Consider the following 24,966-nt stretch of genomic DNA (forward strand, 5'->3'; position numbering starts at 1 on the left):
TTTGTCACAATTGCACGCGATCAATTTCCCCCTTCCCATCGGACATACTATAAAATAAAATAAAAGATTTGGATACTTACCTCACCGCTCCTCTTCATCCTTATGTGTCTCCTCAGGTTCCCCCAGCAATGGCAAAAGCGGCTTAAAGAGGCCAAAATTTGGCTCCTTTGCGACTTTTCCTCGCCAGAAAATGGCGTTGAAAAGTTCATAAATTCTACCCTACACTTCTAAATATACAGCAGCAGAAGACACCCAGAAAGGTAGGGGTGTCGACATATGGAACATTTGCCCATTGATGAATAGAGAGATTTACCTCCTAAGACATTATCATTGAGTAGAATAGCTAATCATCTTCTTATGCACAAAGAGACATTTTTACAGTAAGGAAGTCAGGAATCGACCAAAATTTGACTAGGTAAATTAGATGGGTCAATCCATCACCTTCAAATGGATTCAAACTTTGACCTATAATTCCTTTTCAAGTATATTCCTCATTCCAGTATAATAATGTTATTCACTTTGGAAATAATTTCACTAACAGTAGGGGGGTTGGTTTTATCCCCCTATGTGAAGTGCATGGGAGAAGGCTGTAATGCTGTCAACGTCTGTTACAAGTGTGTCTGCAATTCACAGTGTAAGGGAATGGAAAGGTAAGCAACGCTCGTACGAGCGCTGCAACCTCCTCAAAACAGCTGATCGTCGGGGGTGCCGGGAGTCGGACCCCGACTGATCAGACATTGATGGCCTATTCATAGGACTGGAAAACTCCTTTAATGTATATAGATGCATGTCACAGAACAATAATTATAGATTCTGATAAAGGTCCTTCAAAGCCAAGATAACATTTTACTTACTTTGTCGTAGCAGCCAGCCACTTTTTACATAAGCCATATCTTCGACTTCTGCAAAAAAAATGAGATATAATCGATAAGATAAAGAATAAATTGTCTGTGTTTCTCATTAAACTAAGCTGATCACAGATTATACTATCACATCTCACTGCTCTGTCATAATAGAAAAACACAAACTAATAAAATATGTGATTTCAGAGCCAATTATTGAATAAACAGGTGTTGCTGCTTAAGGCTTATTTACGCAGGCCAATATTCGGCCAAAGGAACGCTCTTACAAAAGCTTGTTCAAGATTATTAACCGCCATGTAAAAAAACAGCCTTATTTGGCCTATAAATCATCGTTGTTGGCAGCCATCTGCCCATTTAAACAGGGTATAAACAGGGTATATAGTCTTGACAATGATGCAAACTGACGGAGGCTGAATGATCATACTAACGATCGCTCATCCGCATACAGTTTGCATCGGCCCGTGTAAAGGGTCTGTAAACGAGCGCTGATCGACGATTTAACGTCAATCGGTGCTTGTTATGGGCAAAAATCTGCCAAAGCAAACTAAGATTTACTCCAGTGGCATAATGTTTATATATGTATTCCTTACCTTTACATTGTAAAAGCTTGGTGCAACCTGATATTTGTCGTTAAATGTTATTTTATCCACGAAAATCTAATTTGACGTTGCCCATACACATTATCAAAAGACATATGTACAGTAGACTGTCCATGTCTGCTTATTTAACCCGTTAGTGACCGCCCCATAGTGTTTTTACGGCGGCCACTAATGGGCTTTATTCCGATAGCCCTTTTACGGCACTGCATCGGAATAAATAAACAGAGCAGGGAGCCGTTAAATCTCCCTGCTCTCAGCTTCCAGAGGCAGCTAAGAGCTGGGGACATCCGTGCTCGAACGGGTGAGATTGATATTAGTATCAATCTCACCCGTTTAACCCCTCAGATGCGGTGCTCAATAGCGTGCACCGCATCTGAGTTGTTTTGGAGAGAGGGAGGGAGCTCCCTCTCATCCCACCGGCACCCGGCGATAAGATCTGTGTCTCCAATAGCAGCCGGGGGCCTAATAAAGGCCCCCAGGTCTGCCTGTAGTGAATGCCTGCTAGGTCATGCCTCAGGGGTGGTTCTGACAGTGTTGTGGCAGTGGAATGGCTCATGGTGGGTTCTTGGTATGCGTATCTTGAGGTCTTAGTGATTTCTCTTTTCCATGATTGTTACCATACATTTTTTGTGGTCATACTCCAGGCATTTGCTGTGGTGATTGATATCAGTACATTTATACTCACGATACATATTTTATAGTCTTTGATATAGTATGCAAAATTTGAAAAGAACAGCATTTTTCTGAATTTAAATGCATCTGCTTGTAAGACAGAGGGTTATAGAACCCAAAATAGTGACTAGTTCACATTTCCCATATGTCTTCTTTATGTTGGCATCATTTTTTGAACATTCTTTTTTTTTTCTAGGACGTTACAAGGCTTAGAACATAAACAGCAATTTCTCATATTTTGAATAAAATGTCAAAAGCCTCTTTTTTTTTAGTTACCAGTTCAGTTCTCAAGTGGCTTTGAAAGGCCTATATATTAGAAACCCCTATCAAACACCCCATTTTAGAAACTAGACCCCTCAAAGTATTCAAAACAGCATTTACAAAGTTTATTAACCCTTTAGGTGTTTCACAGGAATTTAAAGCAAAGTAGAGGTGATAAAATAAATAAATCAGAAAATCCATTTTATTCCATTTTTTTTCTGTAAAACAGAAGGTTTTACCGGAGAAACGCAACTCATTACGTATTGTCCAGATTCTTCCGTTTTGAGAAATATCCCACATGTGGCCCTAGTGCGCTAATGGACTGAAGCACCGGCCTCCGAAGCAAAGGAGCACGTAGTGGATTTTGAGCCCTCCTTTTTAATAGGCACCATGTCCGGTTTGAAGAGGTCTTGTGGTGCCAAAACAGTGGAAATCACCCAAAAGTGACCCTATTTGGCAAACTACACCCCTCAATGAACTTATTGAGGGGTATAGTGGGCATTTAGATCCCATTTTGCTGCATTTTGTGGAATTTGGCTGTGCAATTGAAAATAAAAAATTTCCGAAAAAAGGTACGAATTTTTAATTTTGACAAGAAATAAAGGAGAAAAAGCACCCCAACATTTATAAAGCAATTTCTCCAGATTATGGCAATACACCATATGTGGTCATAAACTGCTGGTTGGACAAACGGCAGAGCTCAGAAAGGCAGGAGCGCTATTTGGCATGTAGATTTTGCTGGATTGGTTTCTGAGCGCCATATCGCATTTGCAGAGCTTCTGAGGTACCAGTACAGGGGAAACCCCTTAAAAGTGACCCCATTTTGGAAACTAGACCCCTTGAGGAATTCATTGTAGTTTTCTTGGGGTGCATGTGACTTTTTGATCAGTTTTTATTCTATTTTTAAGTGGCATGGTGATTAAAAAACAGCAATTCTACTGTTGTTTTTTATTCTATTTTTTTTTTTTACAGCGTTCACCGTGCGTTATAAATGACATATTCACTTTATTCTGCTGGGCGATACGATTACGGCGATACCAGATGTTTATAGTTTTTTTTTATGTCTTATGGCGTTTGCACAATAAAATACTTTTTATAAAAAATCATTAACTTTTTGTGTTGCCTTATTCTAAGAGCCATAACGTTTTTATTTTTTCATCAAGAAAGCCGTGCGAGGACTTGTTTTGTGTGTAACGAACTGTAGTTTCGATCAGTACCATTTTTAGGTACATGCGACTTGTTGATCTCTTTTTATTCAATTTTTTGGGAGGTGAAGTGACCAAAAAATTGTGATTCGGGTATGGTTTATTGTTATTTTATTTTATGGCGTTCGGGATAGATAACAAAATACTTTTGTAGTTCAGGCTGTTACGGACGCGGCAATACCAATTATGTATAGTTTATTTATTTATTTTTATTAATAATAAAAAACTGATAAGGGAAAAAGGGGGATTTTTACTTTAATTACTTTTAAAACTTTTATTTCTTTATAACTTTTTCTTACTATTTTACACATTTTTTACTTTGTCCCACTAGGGGACTTGAAGGCAGGAGGCCCTGATGGCTATTCTAATACACTGCACTACATGCGTAGTGCAGTGTATTAGAGCTGTCAGCTGTTCGCTGACAGAAAGCATAGTGGGTCCTGACAAACTCACTAGGCTTCCGTAGATGGCACAGCCGGACGCCATTATTAGGCCTCTGGTTGTACACAGCTCCTGTATGTGTCAGGAGGGCGGCCGAAATTGCCGTTCCTCCCGTGAAGTACTATTCCGTCATGGAGTGCGACCGATGTGGTTACCATGATGGAATAGTACGTCGTGGAGTGTGAATGTGTTAAACAGGTTTTCCTGAACTTTAGTGTATCTCGAGAACCCATAGGAGTGCTTCAATATAAATTCAGCATCAGATTTGTTAAATGTAACATTAAGATCTTTTTCCCAGGCAAACCAGAAGCTTGGTTTATGGGGAACCTTGTGTAGTAAGAGACTATAATATATTTTAGAGAATATTCTAGCAGGGGGCTGTAGGCATGTAGGCTCCTTGAACATAGGAAACCAAGTGTAAAACTTTTTGGATGTAGCCGTAAAGTTACAGTGATGTAAGAAGCACATAAGGTGCTGGGGGGGTAAAAATTGATCTAGCCTCAGGACCGATGCATCTTTAAATGTCTCATTAATAGAAATGAAGGTGAGACCGATGTACTAGGTTAGATGGACTAGATCCTCTTAAATTGGGCAAATAAGTTAATTGAATTAAGGCAGAGTTGTTCTCGGGTCTAACCTGTCTCAAGAAGTGGTGCAAAGAGAGTAGCAAACCCTTAGTGAGAAGATTACCTGTGCCTTGTCTACAGGGCTTAAAGAGGCTCTGTCACCAGATTTTGCAACCCCTATCTGCTATTGCAGCAGATCGGCGCTGCAATGTAGATTACAGTAACGTTTTTATTTTTAAAAAACGAGCATTTTTGGCCAAGTTATGACCATTTTCGTATTTATGCAAATGAGGCTTGCAAAAGTCCAAGTGGGTGTGTTTAAAAGTAAAAGTCCAAGTGGGCGTGTATTATGTGCGTACATCGGGGCGTTTTTACTACTTTTACTAGCTGGGCTTTCTGATGAGAAGTATCATCCACTTCTCTTCAGAACGCCCAGCTTCTGGCAGTGCAGATCTGTGACGTCACTCACAGGTCCTGCATCGTGTCGGCACCAGAGGCTACAGTTGATTCTGCAGCAGCATCAGCATTTGCAGGTAAGTAGCTACATCGACTTACCTGCAAACGCCGATGCTGCTGCAGAATCATCTGTAGCCTCTGGTGCCGACACGATGCAGGACCTGTGAGTGACGTCACAGCGTGATCTCTGGAGAACACGGCTGTGTCTGCACTGCCAGAAGCTGGGCGTTGTGAAGAGAAGTGGATGATACTTCTATACACAACGCCCAGCTAGTAAAAGTAGTAAACACGCCCCGATGTACACACATAATACATGCCCAGTTGTACTTTTACTTTTCAACACGCCCAGTTGTACTTTTGCAAGCCTCATTTGCATAAATACGAAAATGGTCATAACTTGGCCAAAAATGCTCGTTTTTTAAAAATAAAAACGTTACTGTAATCTACATTGCAGCACCTATCTGCTGCAATAGCAGATAGGGGTTGCAAAATCTGGTGACAGAGCCTCTTTAAGAGCGAATATTCTATATCTATATGGGGCAACGAGAGGTGTCTTTTCTGGCAAGTAGGACCCCATGACTGAGTTAGCATCATAGTAAGTGAAGGGGTCTGGCATTCCAAACCCTCTTTGTGGGGCTTCAAAAGGAGTCTGTGCGGCAGTATGGGGTACTTGGTTCTCCAAAGGGATTTCGTAAACAGCTGTTTTAAGTAAATAGGTACAGTTTGAAAGGTATAGAGGATCTGTGGGAGGATGTACGTCTTTAAGTAATTTTTCCCTATCCATCCAGGATAACAGATGGAAATGGAAAGTTTGTAATTGCGCCTGAATTTTAAACAGAAGTGGAACATAATTTATTGTGAACAGTTGGGAAGTGTCTGAAGCAAGAAATATGCCTAAATATTTTAGAGCTTTATCTGGTCATTGATTCCATATCACTGGAAGGGGAAGAAATATTTAGTATCTCAGACTTGGTGAAATTGATTTTAAAGATTGAGACAAGTTCATAAGCCTGAAATATGTCCAAGATGTGTGTAAAAGTTATTCTGGGATTTGTAGTTGATTCTAAAAGGTTAAGTCGCTGCCGTAGTAGGACAATGGTTATCTGTAAATCCGTGACATATTTATTCTGCCATAATTGTTGGATTAACATTTCCATGACTATAACGAAAAGAGTGGGCAATAGAAGGGAGGCAAGAGAGTGACATTTATGCGTTGTTTAGCACACGGGCCGAATACATTTATTATTAATAAGTGCGGGAGGGAAATTAAACTTACGCAGAAATGCCGCAATGAATGACCAATTCACTCTACCAAACGCCTTGGCATCAGTGCCGAGAAGTACCAGAGGTGTACGGCTTTAGAATGTTTACTCAGGCAACCCAGGGTCAATATCTGAGTGATCAAGGAGTCAAGCATAGTGTTCCTTTGCTTCTCGACCCTAAAACCAAGAGCTATCAGCTATCAGGTAAACACATTTGTGAGTCTCCCACACTATCGGGGTTGGAAATCTGTTCAGAATTATTTATACGAAAAAATCAAGCAATTTCCGAGAAATGAGTATGATTATCTAATAACGTCTCGTTGAGTCTTCAGGTCTTTTCGAAAACTAGGAGATCAACTGAGGCGTGATCTCAGGGTCAAGGGGCCTATGTCAGAGTGTCTTATCAGGGTAAGGCGAGGGACAGAGAGGAAGATGTAGACGATGTAGTGTGCCATTAACCAAGGAGGAAAAGGAGCGGTCCCTATCTTTTGGATGGACCAAGCGCCGAACATTAATGTCCCATAAGGACCTTTTCAGTGAATGAGATGAGGTACCTTTTGAAGTAGGGATTAGCGGGTCCACAGCAATATTAAAATCACCACCTAAAATGAGTAGACCTCCAGCAAAATTACAGAATTTTTTCTATAGTAGATACAAGCCAAGTATGTGAGACGAAGGGCGGGTCTGTGGACCCACTGGACCCAACAGTTGAACTTGCTTGATGTAGTGACAGAATTTAAGAAGCAGCTGAGGACGTACGACCTGTTTCTTCAAAGACAGTGCGGAAGATGTCCAGGAAAAGCTGCAAATTAGTGGACTCCTGTCATTCATGTTCCCAGAGTGGATACGCCCATGTCAAGGCCTTGCCAGACAATGGGGAGACAATGAATGCTAGCTTCGTCTGTTCTGTAGGGAATAGGAGGGCATGCAATTTGAAGTGAATCTCGCACTGATTAAGAAAGCCTCGACAGACTTTGGAATCTCCATCATAGAATGGTGGAAGCAGCAATTGAATTCCGGCTCTGGAGCAACGGCTGGCTGAGGAGCTTGTGGAGCTGCTTGAGTAGGAACAGGAGCGATGTCCAGGCGATTGGCTATGGTGTTAACCGCCTGCAAAAGCTGTTCCTGGCGTAATCGGAGGTCTCGAATATCATCTTGCTTGACTTGAACAGCAGTCTTGGGTTTGCCAGTGGGGTCCATGGCCTTAGAAAACTGTAACGACCAGCAGGTTTGTGGGCCCACTGAGCTTCTGCACCGGATTGGCACAGGGCCACCTTTAAGTGTTCACCTTTTAACCCCTCTACAGGGATTTGGGAGACTGCCAGGTCGCTACCTCTTGAGGTGGTCCCGGCAGAGTATCTGCTGGCCAAATAGAAGCTAGGCAGAGACAGGTAGATGGTACCTTGGTGGTAGCAGGATAAGAAGCTGGAGCCGGATTACTGGAAGCAGGCTGGTGCCGGATTACTGGAAGCAGGCTTGTGACGGATTACTGGCCGCAGGTTTGTGTTGGATTACTGGCAGCAGGCTGGATGTCGCATTACTGGAGGCACGCTGGTGCTGGATTACTGGAAGCTCCCAGAGGGCATGGGATACCGACAGGTAAAAGACGCCGGATACAGATAGGTTACGGACTCAGGGTACAGGATACCAACAGGTAACGGACTCAGGGTACGGAACCTTTGCAGGATAACTCTAGATTTGTCCAACTTTGCTCAGGCACTGGGGCAAGGAGCAGGTTTACTTATAAAGTCCTGGGAGTGCAGGGATAGGCTGGGGACACTTTTAATGGTGTGCGCACGCTGGCACTTTAAGAAACTGCAAGAACGCGCGTAGGGCATTGTATAGGAGGGGAGGTAGGAAGCAGAGCACGCCGACACCCTTGGGAAGGGAGACACCGGCAAGAATGAACAGGCCCACAGCCGCGGCCGCCGGTAGGAGGGAGATGTAAGCTACAGTATGTAGCCAAGTGGACAAATTACAGATTTTTTCTAATCGCAATACTCACGCCTTTCAACGCCAATGTGGTATGGGCGCTATGGAAGCATTGACAGTAGATGTGAAAAGCCATTTTAAGTATATGTAAAGCACTGAAATGTGTTTCCTGAAATAATAGAATGTCAGATTTAGCCTTTTTTATAAGGTATAAAATTTGGCTACGTTTTTGGGGGACATTTCGGACTATTACATTATAGGTGGTGATTAAAAGTCATATCCAATGTAATAAGAAACATCACAGTTAAACATGCACAATTAGTGCTGGTATAGGTATGTGGTAAGCCTATGCATCTGATAAATCCCAACAGAACAAACTGGGCATATGTACAGACACCTAAAGCTAGATAGAAATAACATTTTCTTCTTCACAGGGGGTCGGAACAAGAAAAATTAACTAAACAAGCCAATAACATTGACTAAAAATGTACGGAATATAAATGGGAATGGGAGTAGGGAGTCCTAATCAATCCTATTAGAAAGAGTAAAAGAGTCTTCTGGCATGTATATTAAACCAGTGTTGAGGTCTAAATATAAAGACCCAAGCATTCCATATGGAGACATCGAATCTGTCTGGGTCCTCAAAACAGATACGTCTCATGTAAAATCCCTTTGAGATCAGGACAAATCATCGCTTAACGTGAATGGGCAATGAGAAGAAGGAGTCCACCAGTGAAAAATGCAAAGAAGGTTAAGAGAAGCAGTCGGTTGTTTTTTGCTCTGAGTAGATTGGATCTAACTTTTGGTGACTTTAACCTGCCCCGGACTTACCAATCTTCCTGCGATCGTAGAGGACTTAATGGAGGGACAGTCTCTCATGCAACATGGCGTCCAAGATGGAATCTCCAAAGGTGCAAAATCCATTCTGCTCCAAGCTGTGGATAGGTCATCCGGTGTTCTAATAGTAATTTGCTTGCCATTTTGTTAAATAGACACACCAAATGGATGAAGCCAGCAGAAAAGCATTTTGCAGGCTCTCAGGGTATCAAGGAGAGGTTTAAGGGTGCGTGGTTTAACTAGAATGGAAGGCGCAATGTTCTGAAAGAGGGTTATTTTCCATCCTTCATGTATTATCTCGGGCGATTCCTGGCTCGCGCCAGGATGTTAGCGGAGTCCACATAACTGAGTAGGTCACAGATTACATCTTCTGGGGGTTTACCCTGCACAGGTTTAGTTTGAGGTCATGGTGTATGCGCTGAATCATAATTTTCTCTGAGGTTTCTTCGCCCACCAGGGAAGCAAACATTTGGAGCGCTGTCTCTTTAGGGTACTTCTTGTGCCATTGATTTGGGAATAACCCTGAGCCTTATATTATTGCGTCACAAGCAGTTTTCTTGGTTCTCAATCGCCAAGAAGGCAGAATTTATCCAGCCGAGATAAGCTGGTAGGTGGTTACCTATTAAATTGCTATGGGCGACAATCTTGTCTTGTTTCTGCTCCAGAGCCTCAACCTTGTGGGCTAAGTGTTAAAAAACAATCTGGTTCAGATGGTTTTACTGCAGTAATATGTCACTTACTAATGTGCTGTCTGTAGCTAAAAATGCCCCTGTAAGCCAGTCTCACATGCAGTGACATAACCATGCTCCTGGTGATTATCTCCTGCTTGTGTGATGATTCATACTCTGAACACGTTGTTATCTCCCCTCTCCCCTTCCCTGTAGTATGGGACATCACAAATCACATGCCTATTCTCTACACTGCTCCCTTCCCTCCCTATGGAGGGATCATGTTTTAGTGTTTCATGTGTTTTAGTAGTAGACAGTGATAGCATACAGATCTACTTGTAAATATAGACAATGTCTGTGAAAGGAGAAAGGAATCATGGGAACTTTAGTCCCTTACATCGTAATCCTGCCCACAGAAAGCCCTGCCAACCTCAAACAGCAGTACTGCCCAGAGCTGGGCAAGATAATGAAAGTTAAAAATAATTACTTCTGAGCTATGGGAGCATCACCTGGTGACCATTCAGACACTTGCAGGTACTTTTTTGTATGTTCCATAATTTCGGATAACCTGTTTAATGACCCACCACAGAACCAATGCAGCCTTTATACTATATTGCATACTATAACTATGGACTACATTCTGAAGAATAAAGGTGCCCTTTAAGAACTCATAAGAAATTACCTATAATAGCAAAGCTTTGGAAAACATAGAAAACCTTAGAGATTAAAGATGTCTACTGTGGCACAAAGACTGTTGCTATGTTACTTTTACTGCTATATTCAATAAGACTAACATACATATACTCCTGATCCACACAAAAATAATATACGAAACAGTAGTATGTTTGTGCACTATTTCTACTGCACCGTTTTCGTGTTATGGTATATGTCAGCATAAGCCAACATTGCTAACAGCCCCTACCGAGTGATAAGATGACTGTGACTGCACCCCATTACCTGCCAGCAAAGAGAAAAGATAATGGTCCCTGCACATGTCATCTTTTTGCTCGTCTGTCTAAAATTAGAACTACCAGATTCTCGACTGCTCTATACCCCAGTGCTAAACACAATTTCTCAGTGTGTGATTGTTTGTCCGCATACTACATACTCCATTCTTCACATTATTCGCAACATGATCCCGACGTCCATCACCCAATCCTTCCTTAGAAATGACATATATGTGAACCTAGATGAAATAAAACTTTGCAGCCACACAGAGAAAGCTGCCCATTTGTTTCAACTCCCTGGTTCAATCATCAGTTACTAAATTCAATATGATCATTTTGCATCATCATGGAACAACGGTACACACAGTATCCACTGCTCATAACCCGTCTGGTCAGACCACATACCCTTTTTCTGTTTTTGGCTCAGCGCAAAATCAATGTCCTCTGGTGCTGGTTTGCTGCTCATATTGAAAATGCTTCTTTATGACAATATATTGGAGAAATGTGAGATATGTCTGCAGGAATGAACGCCTGCTAGAAAATAACTTAGAAGCCTGGGAGATATTTCTGTTGTTGGGCTGGGTGTTTACATGATATAGTTGGCACCCATGGGGGATGTAACTCTTTCTCTTCAGTTATCATTGCGCAGTTATGTAACTCAACAACGTAAACACAGAAATGCTTTTAAAGGGTAGAAAGAAACCATGAAATCATGTCATAGTTATTTTCTGCTTTACTTCTGATTGTATTTATGCATCAGTGTGATACAGCGACATGATATGGAATCTAATGCTATCTACATTTTATACCTAGACTTGATGACCATTAGTTCTGCTCGGTGATCAGGGTTCCAGGCTAAAAATAAATCACTCGGCCCCTTTAAGTCCTAAGTCAGAAAATTGAGGAGCTACATTATACTTATTGGTTGCATTTGTGACCATTTAAGTTGACATCTGGAGCCCCGTTGACCATTGTTGCCTTCAACAGCACTACTGGGCATGGGAATCACTGGGTAATATTTAAAACGATAGTGCTGCCTTATATGTAATTCCCTTTGGCATAAGGGTTAATGTAGGTGCACCCACTATACTTGTCCTCTAAACTAAATTTGGGGAATCTGCACATTAGTTAAATTGGTTGAGGGTTTTCCTACACGTGTACAGGCTCTTGGCGCCACAATTATTTTTTGGTTTTTCATTTTTGTTTTTTCCTCCCCGCCTTCCAAAAGCCAAACCTTTTAAATTTGTCCCTCGACATAGCCGTATGAGAGCATGTTTTTTGTGGACGAGTTGTTTTTAACATCACCTTTTAAAGTACCATATAATGTACTGGGAAACTGAAAAAAATGTCCTTGTGAGGTAAAATTGGGATAAAACTGCGGCTCCTCCATTGCTTTTTGGATCTCATTGTTATGGCATTCACCATGCGGTAAAAAATACATGGTAACTTTATATTACAGGTCAATACGATTACGGCCATACCAGATTCATATTTTCTTTTATGATGTACTACTTTTACCAAGAAAAAACATGCTACAGTTTTTTTTACTTTGTGTTGCCATATTCTAAGAGCCGTAATTATTTCTTTCCGTTGATGGAGCATTACAAGGGCTTGTTTTTTTCCAGGGCCGAGCTGTTGTTTTTAATGGTACCATTTAGGGGTACATACTTTCTGATCACTTTTTCTAAAAAAAATTGCTGTAAGTGAGGGGACCGAAAAACAGCAATTCTGTCATTGTTTTTTCCTATGGCGTTAATCTGGCGGGTTAAATAATGTTATATTGTACTAGTTTGGACTTTTACGGATGTGGCGATACCAATTATGTTTACTATTTCTTTACATTACTTTAGGATAAAAATGGGAAAAAGGTTTATATTGAACTTTTAATAAGTTTTGGTTTTTTGTTCATTATTAAAATTTTTATTTAATACACTGCAATACTACACGCTACTAAAAATGGCAACCATCCTCGTTCCAAAAACACGTCGCATGGGGCTGATGGGGTGAAGGAAAGGGGCGCCCCCCCACTTTTTAACGGCTTAGATGCCACAGTCACTATTGATCGCAACATCTAAGTGGCTAAACGGCCGTTGCAGTAAGGTATCATCTGCAACATATAGCCGACACCCACTGACTAAGGTGCGAGCCCGCACCACACTCCCCATTGCCGGCTGTGACGTACAGTTAGGGTATGTGCACACACACTAATTACGTACGTAATTGACGGACGTATTTCGGCCGCAAGTACCGGACCGAACACAGTGCAGGGAGCCGGGCTCTTAGCATCATAGTTATGTACGATGCTAGGAGTCCCTGCCTCTCTGCAGGACAACTGTCCCGTACTGTAATCATGTTTTCAGTACGGGGCAGTAGTTCCATGGAGAGGCAGGGACTCCTAGCATCGTACATAACTATGATGCTAGGAGCCCGGCTCCCTGCACTGAGTTCGGTCCGGTACTTGCGGCCGAAATACGTCCGTCAATTACGGACGTAATTAGTGTGTGTGCACATACCCTTACATCACGTGCCACATAATGTCCTTCAATCCTTCTGCTAAATCACTGATCGCCTGAAGATGGTAGAGGTCCCTATAACCCTGCAAGAATTATTCAATCAATTTAGTGTGTAGGAGAAAACAGTATGCAGCCCTTAGAACTGCAGTTAGTGAGGATTTATATTGGTCACATTTAGAGTCCACTGGTTTAACTATTTATAACATCTTTTAACTGTCCATTTTACCTCCCATGTGTCACTCTTTTGGCGAGTCCCTACTGTTGACCTGATCCCTTTGTCCCAATTTGCTATTGTAATGTCTTTGAAAAACTGGTCAGTAGATTTGCATTCATAAACTTACTATATTGCTCTAGAAAGTGTCCATCTGGTTCCTAACTGCATTGCTATTTTGTGCTTATGTGTTTGCCTATTCAGGCAATTTTGTAATCATTTGTAAATGAACACTGCTGAAGAGCACAGAAAAAGTGCGCAATACACATTTTTGGTGCCGTTTTTTTACTGCCATAAGAATCTAATTTTAAAAAAATGCATCAAAAAACGCTCCAAACGAGCGCCGCTGTTTTTTTCTGCCTCCAATTGATTTCAATGGACGGTCAGAGAAGGAAACTCCTCAAAGAAAGAGCAAAAGCCGCCTGGGAAAATAAAACAGCCTCTGCCTCTCAATTAAATAATTGGGGGGCAATTTGGAGCGCTTCTTGTCGCTGATTCCGACGCAGTTTCAGACTCAAAATCAGCGCCAAACAAACGCTGTGTGAACTAACCCTAAGGGCATGACCACACGTGGCGGATTTCCTCCGCAACTGTCCGCATCAATGCCGCACAGAATCTGCGTTGCAGATTCTGCAGCGGATCTGCACAAAATGTGCAGTAAATTGATGCGGACTAGCTGCTGCGGACTGCGGGAAAAGTACTTCCCTTCTCCCTATCAGTGCAGGATAGAGAGAAGGGACAGCACTTTCCCTAGTGAAAGTAAACGATTTTCATACTTACCGGCCGTTGTCTTGGTGACGCGTCCCTCTTTCGGCATCCAGCCCGACCTCCCTGGATGACGCGCCAGTCCATGTGACCGCTGCAGCCTGTGCTTGGCCTGTGATTGGCTGCAGCCGTCACTTAGACTGAAACGTCATCCTGGGAGGCCGGACTGGAGACAGACGCAGGGAGTTCTCGGTAAGTATGAACTTATCTATTTTTTTACAGATACATGTATATTGAGATCGGTAGTCACTGTCCCGAGTGCAGAAACAGTTACTGCCGATCGCTTAACTCTTTCAGCACCCTGGACAGTGACTATTTACAGACGTCTCCTAGCAACGCTCCCGTCATTACGGGAGCCCCATTGACTTCCTCAGTCTGGCTGTAGACCTAGAAATACATAGGTCCAGCCAGAATGAAGAAATGTCATGGTAGTAAAACGAATACGCTCCGCAGCACACATAAGATCTGCGGACTTCATTGCGGAATTTTGACTCTCCATTGAAGTCAATGGAGAAATTCCGCCATGAGTCCGCCACTGCTCCGCAACAGACAGAGCATGCTGCGGACACCAAATTCCGCTCCGCAGCCTATGCTCCGCAGCGGAATTTTACGCCTAGTCTAAACGAACACTGCTAAATTAAAGTGTAAGTCAATGGACAAACGGCACCGCTGCGGATTAACGCTGCGGAGTGTCCGCAGCGGAATTTCAGTGAAATTCTGCCACGTGTGAACCCGCCCTTAATTGACCATCATTTATCTGCTGCATCTTGTCTTAGTCCTGTTGGTCAGGATGATTGATCGCATGATCACCAGGGAACTTGTATATAGTAAGAGCAGCTCACTGTGTGTAAAGCTGGTTTTACACCAACAGATGTCTGCCGGTAATCTAGCACCAATCGACAATAAATCACATCTTTTGGCGCTCGTTTAGCTCCATTTACATGGAGCAATCATTGTACTCTACGGAGAGGAATAGGGTCGTTTGTCCCCATACAGTTTGCATTGTCAGAAACCGTCCGTTTACCGGGGGGGATATGCTACCAACAACAAGGATTTTTAGGCAGGGTTCCCACGCAGCGTAAACGCTGCGTAATTTCCGCAACAGAATTCTGTGCGGAAGTTTCGCAGCATTTACAGTGGATGGGATTCAGAAAATCTCATGCCCACGTTGCAGAAAAAAACCGCAGCGTAAACGTTAATAAATTGACCTGCGGTGCTGAATTAAATTCCGCAGCATGTCAATTTATGTTGCGTTTTTGTTGATTTTCCTTTGCGGGTTTGAATTCAATGGGGATGCAAAACCTGCAACAGAAAGCCAAGTGTTGCAACTTTTGCGGCGTATTAGAAGCGATTACGCCGCAAAAATCGCAACTACGGAAAAAAAAATCATGCTTACCCAGAATGCCCTCTTTCTTCCTGCAGTCTGGCTTCCTGGGATGACGTTGCATCCCATGTGACCGCTGCGGCCAATCCCAGGGATAGGTGATAATTTTCTGATCGCTCCGCTAGGACCACCACCGTTCGTGAAAATCGGGGGTTTCCAAACCCCCAGATCCTCCTCGCTGCTTAACCGCAGTGAGCAGTACATTGAATGGAGCGGCGGTCGAGCATGCGCACTGCCACTCCATTTAATGTATATGGGAATGACGAAAACACAGCCGAGTACAGCGCTCGGCTATTTCCGTCATTCTTATAGACAGTGAATGTGTTGGCCGTCATATGCTCGGCCGCCGCTCCTTTCAAGCTCCTCCTCACAGCAGGGACTGCAGTGAGGAGGATCAGGGGGTTTGGGACCGCCATTCTCATGAATGGTGGGGGACTTAGCGGTGGGACCCCCAGTGATCATAAAATTCTCACCTATCCTGTAGATTGCTTATAATTAATGATTTTGGGAATGATTTTCTGAACTTATCTGGGCAACCCCAGATTTAAGTCAATTTAAAGAGGGGGGAGCCGAATTAGCCATTGAAATTCACGCCTGTAATGTAGGAACTTTGGGATGCTTACAGTAGATAAGAATGTTTTTTTTTCCTTGCATTAAATAGTAACTGTCATTTTAGCAAAACTTTGACATGTCATAGAGCAACTGCTCTATTTTTCCCTTGTACAATGAACCTCTCCTAACTTGCTTTTCTCGCCTTCAGAATATGCAAAACATAGATCCATGTCTCTGTGTGGGCTCCCTGTACTCATGCCAAAAAACGAACAATGGCAGAAAGGACCAGCATGTGATGCCCCATCCCCCCTCCCCGAATTGACTGCTCACTAATAAAAACAATGCCACTTTCTCCTTTCCCTTTCTGAAATGGAGGAGAGAATGATCTGATTTGATGATGGAGATAACCACATTTATTCATCTGAAAGTTTTATCTGTCCTTCCACAGTTTTATGTACATCCACACAGAACTAAACGCTTCTCTATCTGAGCCGGATCTTTAGCTCCCTTCTTCTAAGGTACCAATAAAAACTACAGCTCATCCTGCAAAAAATAATCCTTCACACCACTTAATCGACAGGAAAAAATAAAAAGTTATGGCTCTTAATTATGGTAACACAAAACAAATGATATTTTTTACAATTCGTTTTTTTCCTTGTAAAAGTAGTATACCAAAAAAATAAATATATATAATCGCTATAATCGTATTCATCTGCAGAATAAAGTTAACATGTCATTTTTACCGCACATTGAACCCAGTAAATACTAAACCCCAAAAAACTATGGAGAAAAAAGGTTTTTGTTTCATTCCACCTCACAAATAATTTTTTCCCGTTTCCCAGTACATTTTATGGTACTATAAATGGCTCTGTGAAAAACTACAACTTGCCCCCCTGTATAAAAAACAAAAACAAGCCCTCTTATGGCTGTATTGATGGAAAAAATAAGTTATAGCATTTGGAAGGTGGGGAGGAAAAAGCAAAAATGAAAAACCGAAAAATTGCTGCATAGGGAAGGGGTTAATTTCCATGTGCTTATTTAAAAATAAAAAAGAAATTATATTGACTAACTTTTGTTGGAAAGCCAACAGTGAAATCTAAGGCTGGGTTCACACGACCTATTTTCAGACGTAAACGAGGCGTATTATGCCTCGATTTACGCCTGAAAATAGGGCTACAATACGTCGGCAAACATCTGCCCATTCATTTGAATGGGTTTGCCGACGTATTGTGCAGACGACCTGTCAAACGACGACGCGTAAATTGACTGCCTCGGCAAAGAAGTGCAGGACACTTCTTTGCAACGTAATTTGAGCCGTTCTTCATTGAAGTCAATGAAGAGCAGCTCAAGATTACAGGCGTCAAAGACGCCTCGCATAATACGAGGAGCAGCATTTACGTCTGAAACGACGCAGCTGTTTTCTCCTGAAAACAGTCTGTCTTTTCAGACGTAAAAGCCTCTCATCATGTGCAAATACCCTAAGATGCACTACAAACAATGCTTTATTGTTTGTGGTGATTTTCTACATTTTTGGTGCATTTTTGGGGCCCATGGCATTTTTAACCCAAAAAATACTGGTAAAAAAGACATTCAATCCATGAGATTTTTGCAAGCAAAAAAAATCCCACAAAAAAACTTGGGTTTCAGGAGGCCTTACTGTTGTTAAGGGGTTAATTCCCATCTCAGACATTTATGGTAGATTCGTAGGATATGCCATAAATGTCTGACAGATGCAGTCCCTGCTCTGGGACCTGGACCCATTTTGAGATCGGAGCTTACACAACCTCATCCCCGTCTTGTAAGAGGGCCGCTGGCTATCGCATCTCGTGAGGGATTCAGTGAAAAGGTGGTCAGGGTTCTGGAAACAGCTGAGCTCACTTAGCTACATCAGTTTTCAGCATCCGGAGACATCCCATCTTGCCACTAAGTCTCAGCCTGGATGCGGCAGCCATTTTACCAGGCAGGGACTTTGGATCTCGAGCTTTAGGACCTGCAATACCAGCGCAGACATTACCATGTTCTGGCTAGTGGAACAGTCTGACAGTCGAAAAAAAAAAATCTACACCTGATATGAGTAGGCATAGATTTGCGTCAAAATTTGCGTAATTTTCATCTAATATTCTTAATAAATGTGGCCTACACTACATCTTCTTAGAGACCACATCCACTTTCAAAATTTGGGAAGCGATGACAAAACTCACACATTTTACCACAAATTTGTCGTGCGTCACTGTTTGTGACTTTTTTTAGTGCAATTTACACCAAAACCTGAGGTAAACTGCCAACAATTTAATGTGTATGAATGCTACATTAGAGACATTACATGCATGTTTGACTGAGATGTATGTGTATTATACAGTATGTGTTATTAATGTATATAAGGTTATAAGATTTAGGATGTCAATTACATTGTTGGCGTATCTGAGCCAGAACCCACAGGGAAATCTGGCCGAATATTATACCAAATGGCTTGTGGACCACTGCAGGAAACGGGCACCAAAAAAATGACTATACTCCCCTCTCCTGACGCTTCCATGGCAATGCATCTGTGTTGCCATGGGAGTGCCAAAAAATGGAAATATAGTCCTTTTTTTTCCGTTTCAAACGTAAAAAAAAACTTGAATAGCAAAATCGCAGCGCTGTCAGAGCAAATTCAGCAACAATTAGCATTTGTTGTGGAGTTTTACTTCCCCATCGGTCTCAACCACTTTGCTGCTACTGTAAAACGCTGCCGCGGATGGAAAATCTCCAACGTATTTGCTATGTGTGAACATACCCTAATAGAGGAGTTTAATTAGGATTTAAGAAGCATGACCTGCTCTATACCCATATTAATAAAATCCAGACGGCCCTCTCTGTAAACATTTCAGAAGCCACATGATATGACGTTATATCAAAACAGGTTTGTGATGTGAACAGTCTGGAGAAAAATATCACATGGTGGTTTAAGAGAATTCCTGATACCACAGAGAAGGAAAAAGTTCTGGTTAGTTACGCAGCATATGTGTAACAAGCAGTGACTAGAGCAAAATATGAAGAAAATCAAGAAAAAGAATGTATTACAAATATTAACCCTGCTAGATGGCGCACATTGCAGCCATGTCACTTGTCACTCTGTATACTAACAACAAGTCATACACTGCTGCCTACCCCAATACACCTGTTTTTTTCGGGTACTGTTTTATCTGTATAACAGGGTGCAGATCTCAGGCCACATACAGTTAGGTCCAAAATTATTTGGACAGTGACACAAGTTTTGGCATTTTAGCAGTTTACCAAACCATATTGAATATACAGTTATATAATCCATATGGGCTTAAAGTGCAGACTGTCAGCTTTAATTTGAGAGTATTCACATCCTAATTTGAGGTTTAGGAATTACAGCTCTTTAATATGTAGAGGCCTCTTTTTCAAGGGACCAAGGTTAATTGGCCAATTATCTCAAAACCTTTTTAATGGGCTGCATGGGCTATTCCCTCGTTAATCCATAATCAATTAAGCAGGTAAAAGGTCTGGAGTTGATTCCAGGTGTGGCACTTGCATTTGGAAGCTGTTGCTGTGAACCCACAACATGAAGTCAAAGGAGTGAAACAGATCATCATTATGCTGAAAAAAAGAAATCCATCAGAGAGATAGCACAAATGTTAGGAGTGGCCAAATCAACAGTTTGGTACATTCCTGAAAAAAGAGAGCGAACTGGTGATCTTGTGAACTCCAAAAGGCCTGGACGTCCACGGAAGACAACAGTGGTGGATGATCGCAGAATCCTTTCCATGGTGAAGAAAAACCCCTTCACAACATCAGCCTCAAAAATAGAAAGACCAGATTCGACTTTGCCAAACAACATCTAAAGAAGCCGCCCAGTTCTGGAACAGAATTCTTTGGACACATGAAACGAAGATCAACCTGTACCAGAATGATGGGCGGAAGAAAGTATGGAGAAGGCTTGGAACGGCTCATGATCCAAAGCACACCACATCCTCTGTAAAACATGGTGGAGGCAGTGTAATGGCATGGGCATGCATGGCTGCCAAAGGCACTGGGTCACTAGTGTTTATTGATGATGTGACTGAAGACAGAAGAAGCCGGATGAATTCTGAAGTGTTCAGGGATTTACTTTCTGCTCAGATTCATCCAAATGCAGCAAGGTTGATTGGACGTCGCTTCACAGTACAGATGGACAATGACCCAAAACATACTGCAAAAGAAACCCAGGAGGCAAAGAAGTGGAATATTCTGCAATGGCCAAGTCAATCACCAGATCTCAGCCCGATTGAGCTGCATTTCACTTGCTTAAGACAAAACTTAAGGCAGAAAGACCCACAAACAAGCAACAACTGAAGACGCTGCAGTAAAGGCCAGGCAAAGCATCACAAAGGAGGAAACCCAGCGTTTGGTGATGTCCATGGGTTCCAGACTTCAGTGTGTTTGTGCAACTTTCTAAATACTTTTTATTAAAAAAAATATTTTTACTTTTTAATGTACAGCTGCTTAGTATCCTGTATACAGAGCAGCTGTATTTTGCACTGAGACCTGAATCCTTCATGTCATCGGGACTGACGGGTTCAGTGTCAGCAGGTCCTGCAGGTCTGACACGCTGACAGGATCGAGCTGTTACCGATCATATCTAAGTTCATAACTTAGATATGATCGATAATGGGTGGATCCTGTGTGTTAGAGACAAGCAGGACCCACTGCCACTGAACCTGTTAGGGTATGTTCACACGCAAACGCAAAATACGTCTGAAAAAACGGAGCTGTTTTCAGGCGCAAACAGCTCCTGATTTTTAGAAGTTTTTGTAGGAACTCACGTTTTTCACGGCGTATTTTACAGACGTTATTGGAGCTGTTTTTCAATGGAGTCATTGAAAAACGACTCCAAAAGCGTCCCAAGAAGTGACATGCACTTCTTTTTCACAGGCGTCTTTTTACATGCCGTATTTTGAAAGCGATGCGTAAAATTACACCTCGTGGGAACAGAACACCGTAAAACCCATTGCAAGCAATGGTTAGATGTTTGTAGGCGTAATGGAGCCATTTTTTCAGGCGTAATTCGAGGCGTAAAACGCCCGAATTATGTCTGAAAACAGTGCGTGTGAACATACCCTTAGTCTCGCTGACCTCAAGGATTCAGGTCTCATTGCAAGATACAGTTGCTCTGTATATAGGATACTAAGCAGTTGTACGTCAAAAAGTAAAAATATTTTTTAATAAAAAGTATTTAGAAAGTTGCACAAACACACTGATATAAATTTGTATTTAAAAATGTATTTGTATTTAAAAATACAATAAAAAAACAATAAGAAAAAAAGATTTCAAAGGTGTACATACAATGCATTCGGAAAGTCTTTAGATGCTTTAAATTTTTTCACATTTTGTTGAGGCCTTGTGCTGAAATTAAAAAAAAATCCAGTTCTTTCCACATCATTCTGCACTCACTACCCCATAATGACAAAGTGAAAGCAGAAGGTTACTAATCTTTGCTAATTTATTGAAAAGGAAAAACTAAAATCTTGCATTGACATAAGTATTCAGACCCCTTACTCAGGACTTAGTTGAAGCACCTTTGGCAGTGATTTCAGCCTCCAGTCTTCTTGGGTATGATGCCACAAGGTTTGCACACCTGGATTTGGGGATTTTCTGCCATTCTTCTCTGCAGATCCTCTCAAGCTCTGTCAGGTTGAATGGGGACGTCGGTGGACAGCCATTTTCAGGTCTCTCCAGAGATGTTCGATTGGGTTCAAGTCAGGGCTCTGGCTGGGCCACTCAAGGACACTCACAGAGTTGTCCCTAAGCCACTCCTGTGTTGTCTTGGCTGTGTGCTTATGGTAATTGTCTTGTTGGAAGGAGAACCTTCGGCCCAGTCTGAGGTCCAGAGCACTCTGGATCAGGTTTTTAATAAGAATATCTCTGCACATTGCTCTATTCATCTTTCTCTTAAAGAGTCTCTGTCACCAGATTATAAGTGCCCTATCTCCTACATAATGTGATCGGCGCTGTAATGTAGATAACAACAGTGGTTTTTATTTTGAAAAACTATCATTTTTGAGCAAGTTATGAGCAATTTCAGATTTATGCTAATTAATTTCTTAATAGATAACTCGGCGTGTTTTTAATTTTTACCAACTGGGTGTTGTAAAGAGAATTGTATGACGCTGACCAATCAGGGACCAATCAGTGGCCAATCAGAGTCATACACTTCTCATTGTTCCAGTCCAGTGTGATCCACAGCACAGTGTGATTGTGCAGTGAAAGAAGCTGGGCTGGAACGATGAGACGTGTATTACTCTGATTGGCCACTGATTGGTCACTGATTGGTCACTGATTGGTCAGCGTCATACAATTCTCTTTACAACACCCAGTGGGTAAAATTTAGAAACACGCCCAGTTGTCTATTAAGAAACTAATTAGCATAAATCTAAAATTGCTTATAAATAAAAACCACTGTTGTTATCTACATTACAGCTCCGATCAGATTATGTAGGACATAGGGCACTTATAATCTGGTGACAGAGCCTCTTTAACCCTGACAATTCTCCCTGTCCCAACCGCTGAAAAACACCCGCACAGCATGATGCTGCCACCACCATGCTGCTTCACTGTAGGGATGGTATTGGGCAGGTGATGAGCAGTGCCTGGTTTCCTCCAGACATGACGCTTAGATATAAGGCCAAAAAGTTAAATCTCAGTTTCATCAGACCACAGAATCTTGTTTCTCAGTCTGAGAGTCCTTTAGGTGCTTTTTTGTAAACTCCAGGTGGGCTTCGAGTGTCTTTTACTGAGGAGAGGTTTCTTTCTGGCCACTCTGCCATAAAGCCCAGATTAGTGGATTGCTGCAGTGATGGATGACCTTCTGGAAGTTTCTCCCATCGGCACACAGGATCTTTGGAGCTCAGCCAGAGTGGCCATTTGGGTTCTTTGTCATCTCTGTCTTCAGTTGTTGCTTGTTTGTGGGTCTTTCTGCCTTAAAGAGGCTCTGTCACCAGATTCTCAAATCCCTATCTCCTATTGCATGGGATCGGCGCTGCAATGTAGATAACAGTAACTTTTTTTTTTTTTTTTTAAACGTTCATTTTTGGCCAAGTTATGAGCTATTTTATATATATGCAAATGAGCTTTGAAATGGACAATTGGGCGTTTTTTTTTCGTTATGTCCAACTGGGTGTGTATTGTGTTTTTAACTGGGCGTGTTTACGTGTATGACGCTGACCAATCAGTGACCAGTCAGTGTCATACACTCCTCTACATTCATTTACACAGCATATAGTGTTCTTACTAGAACGATGTGCAGCCACATACACAAGTGTCCTGATAATGAATACACATGACCTCCAGCCTGGACGTCATGTGTACTCAGAATCCTGACACTTCTGAATCTTTTCTGTGAGATTTCCAACAAGGTTAACTAAATCTCGTTTACCTCGTAATCTCGCGAGATTACGCGTGGCTTGCTGTAATCTCACAGAAAAGATTCAGAAGTGTCAGGATTCTGAATACACATGACGTCCAGGCTGGATTTCATGTGTATTCATTATCAGGACACTTGTGTATCTGGCTGCACATCGTTCTAGTAAGAACACTATGTGCTGTGTAAATGAATGGAGATGAGTGTATGACGCTGACTGGTCACTGATTGGTCAGCGTCATACACGTAAACACGCCCAGTTAAAAACACAATACACGCCCAGTTGGACATAACGAAAAAAAACACGCCCAGTTGTCTATTTCAAAGCTCAGTTGCATATATATAAAATAGCTCATAACTTGGCCAAAAATGAACGTTTAAAAAAAAACAAAAAAACGTTACTGTTATCTACATTGCAGCGCCGATCACATGCAATAGGAGATAGGGATTTGAGAATCTGGTGACAGAGCCTCTTTAAGTTTTGTCTTAAAGAGGCTCTGTCACCAGATTTTGCAACCCCTATCTCCTATTGCAGCAGATCGGCGCTGCAATGTAGATAAGAGTAACGTTTTTATTTTTAAAAAACGAGCATTTTTGGCCAAGTTATGACCATTTTTGTATTTATGCAAATGAGGCTTGCTAAAGTCCAACTGGGCGTGTTTAAAGTAAAAGTCCAACTGGGCGTTTATTATGTGCGTACATCGGGGCGTTTTTAATTCTTTTACTAGCTGGGCGTTGGGAATGGGAGTGTATGATGCTGACGAATCAGCATCATCCACTTCTGTTCGTTAACGCCCAGCTTCTGGCAGTGCAGACACACAGCGTGTTCTCGAGAGATCACGCTGTGACGTCACTCACTTCCTGCCCCAGGTCCTGCATCGTGTCGGACGAGCGAGGACACATCGGCACCAGAGGCTACAGTTGATTCTGCAGCAGCATCGGCGTTTGCAGGTAAGTCGATGTAGCTAGTTACCTGCAAACGCTGATGCTGCTGCAGAATCAACTGTAGCCTCTGGTGCCGATGTGGCCGACACGATGCAGGACCTGGGGCAGGAAGTGAGTGACGTCACAGCGTGATCTCTCGAAAACACGCTGTGTATGCACTGCCAGAAGCTGGGCGTTCTGAAGAGAAGTGGATGATACTTCTATACACAACGCCCAGCTAGTAAAAGAAGTAAACACGCCCAGATGTAACGAACACAATACACGCCCAGTTGTACTTTTACTGTAAACACGCCCAGTTGTACTTTTACTGTAAACACGCCCAGTTGTACTTTAGAAAGCCTCATTTACATAAATATAAAAATGGCCATAACTTGGCCAAAAATGCTCGTTTTTAAAAAAGAAAAACTTTACTCTTATCTACATTGCAGCGCCGATCTGCTGCAATAGGAGATAGGGGTTGCAAAATCTGGTGACAGAGCCTC

General features: G+C 42.1%; 1 protein-coding gene across 2 annotated transcripts in view; it reads right to left on the reverse strand.

Annotated features, from left to right (window-relative positions):
* PLEKHB2 (pleckstrin homology domain containing B2) overlaps positions 1–24,966 on the reverse strand; it is an 85,817-nt gene that overhangs the window by 29,755 nt on the left and 31,096 nt on the right. Inside the window, exons 1-2 of one of the 2 annotated variants that reach the window (XM_075863948.1) lie at positions 11,115–11,216; positions 855–902 (exon numbers count right to left, since the gene is read on the reverse strand). In XM_075863948.1, coding sequence (XP_075720063.1) covers positions 855–902; positions 11,115–11,175 — 109 coding nt within the window. In that variant the 5' untranslated portion in view covers positions 11,176–11,216. Of the gene's footprint in view, positions 1–854; positions 903–11,114; positions 11,217–24,966 lie in introns of those variants that run through there. The other variant, XM_075863949.1, reaches the window with a different exon arrangement.

Source organism: Rhinoderma darwinii, chromosome 4 (genome assembly GCF_050947455.1).
Source record: "Rhinoderma darwinii isolate aRhiDar2 chromosome 4, aRhiDar2.hap1, whole genome shotgun sequence".
NCBI lineage: Eukaryota > Metazoa > Chordata > Amphibia > Anura > Rhinodermatidae > Rhinoderma > Rhinoderma darwinii.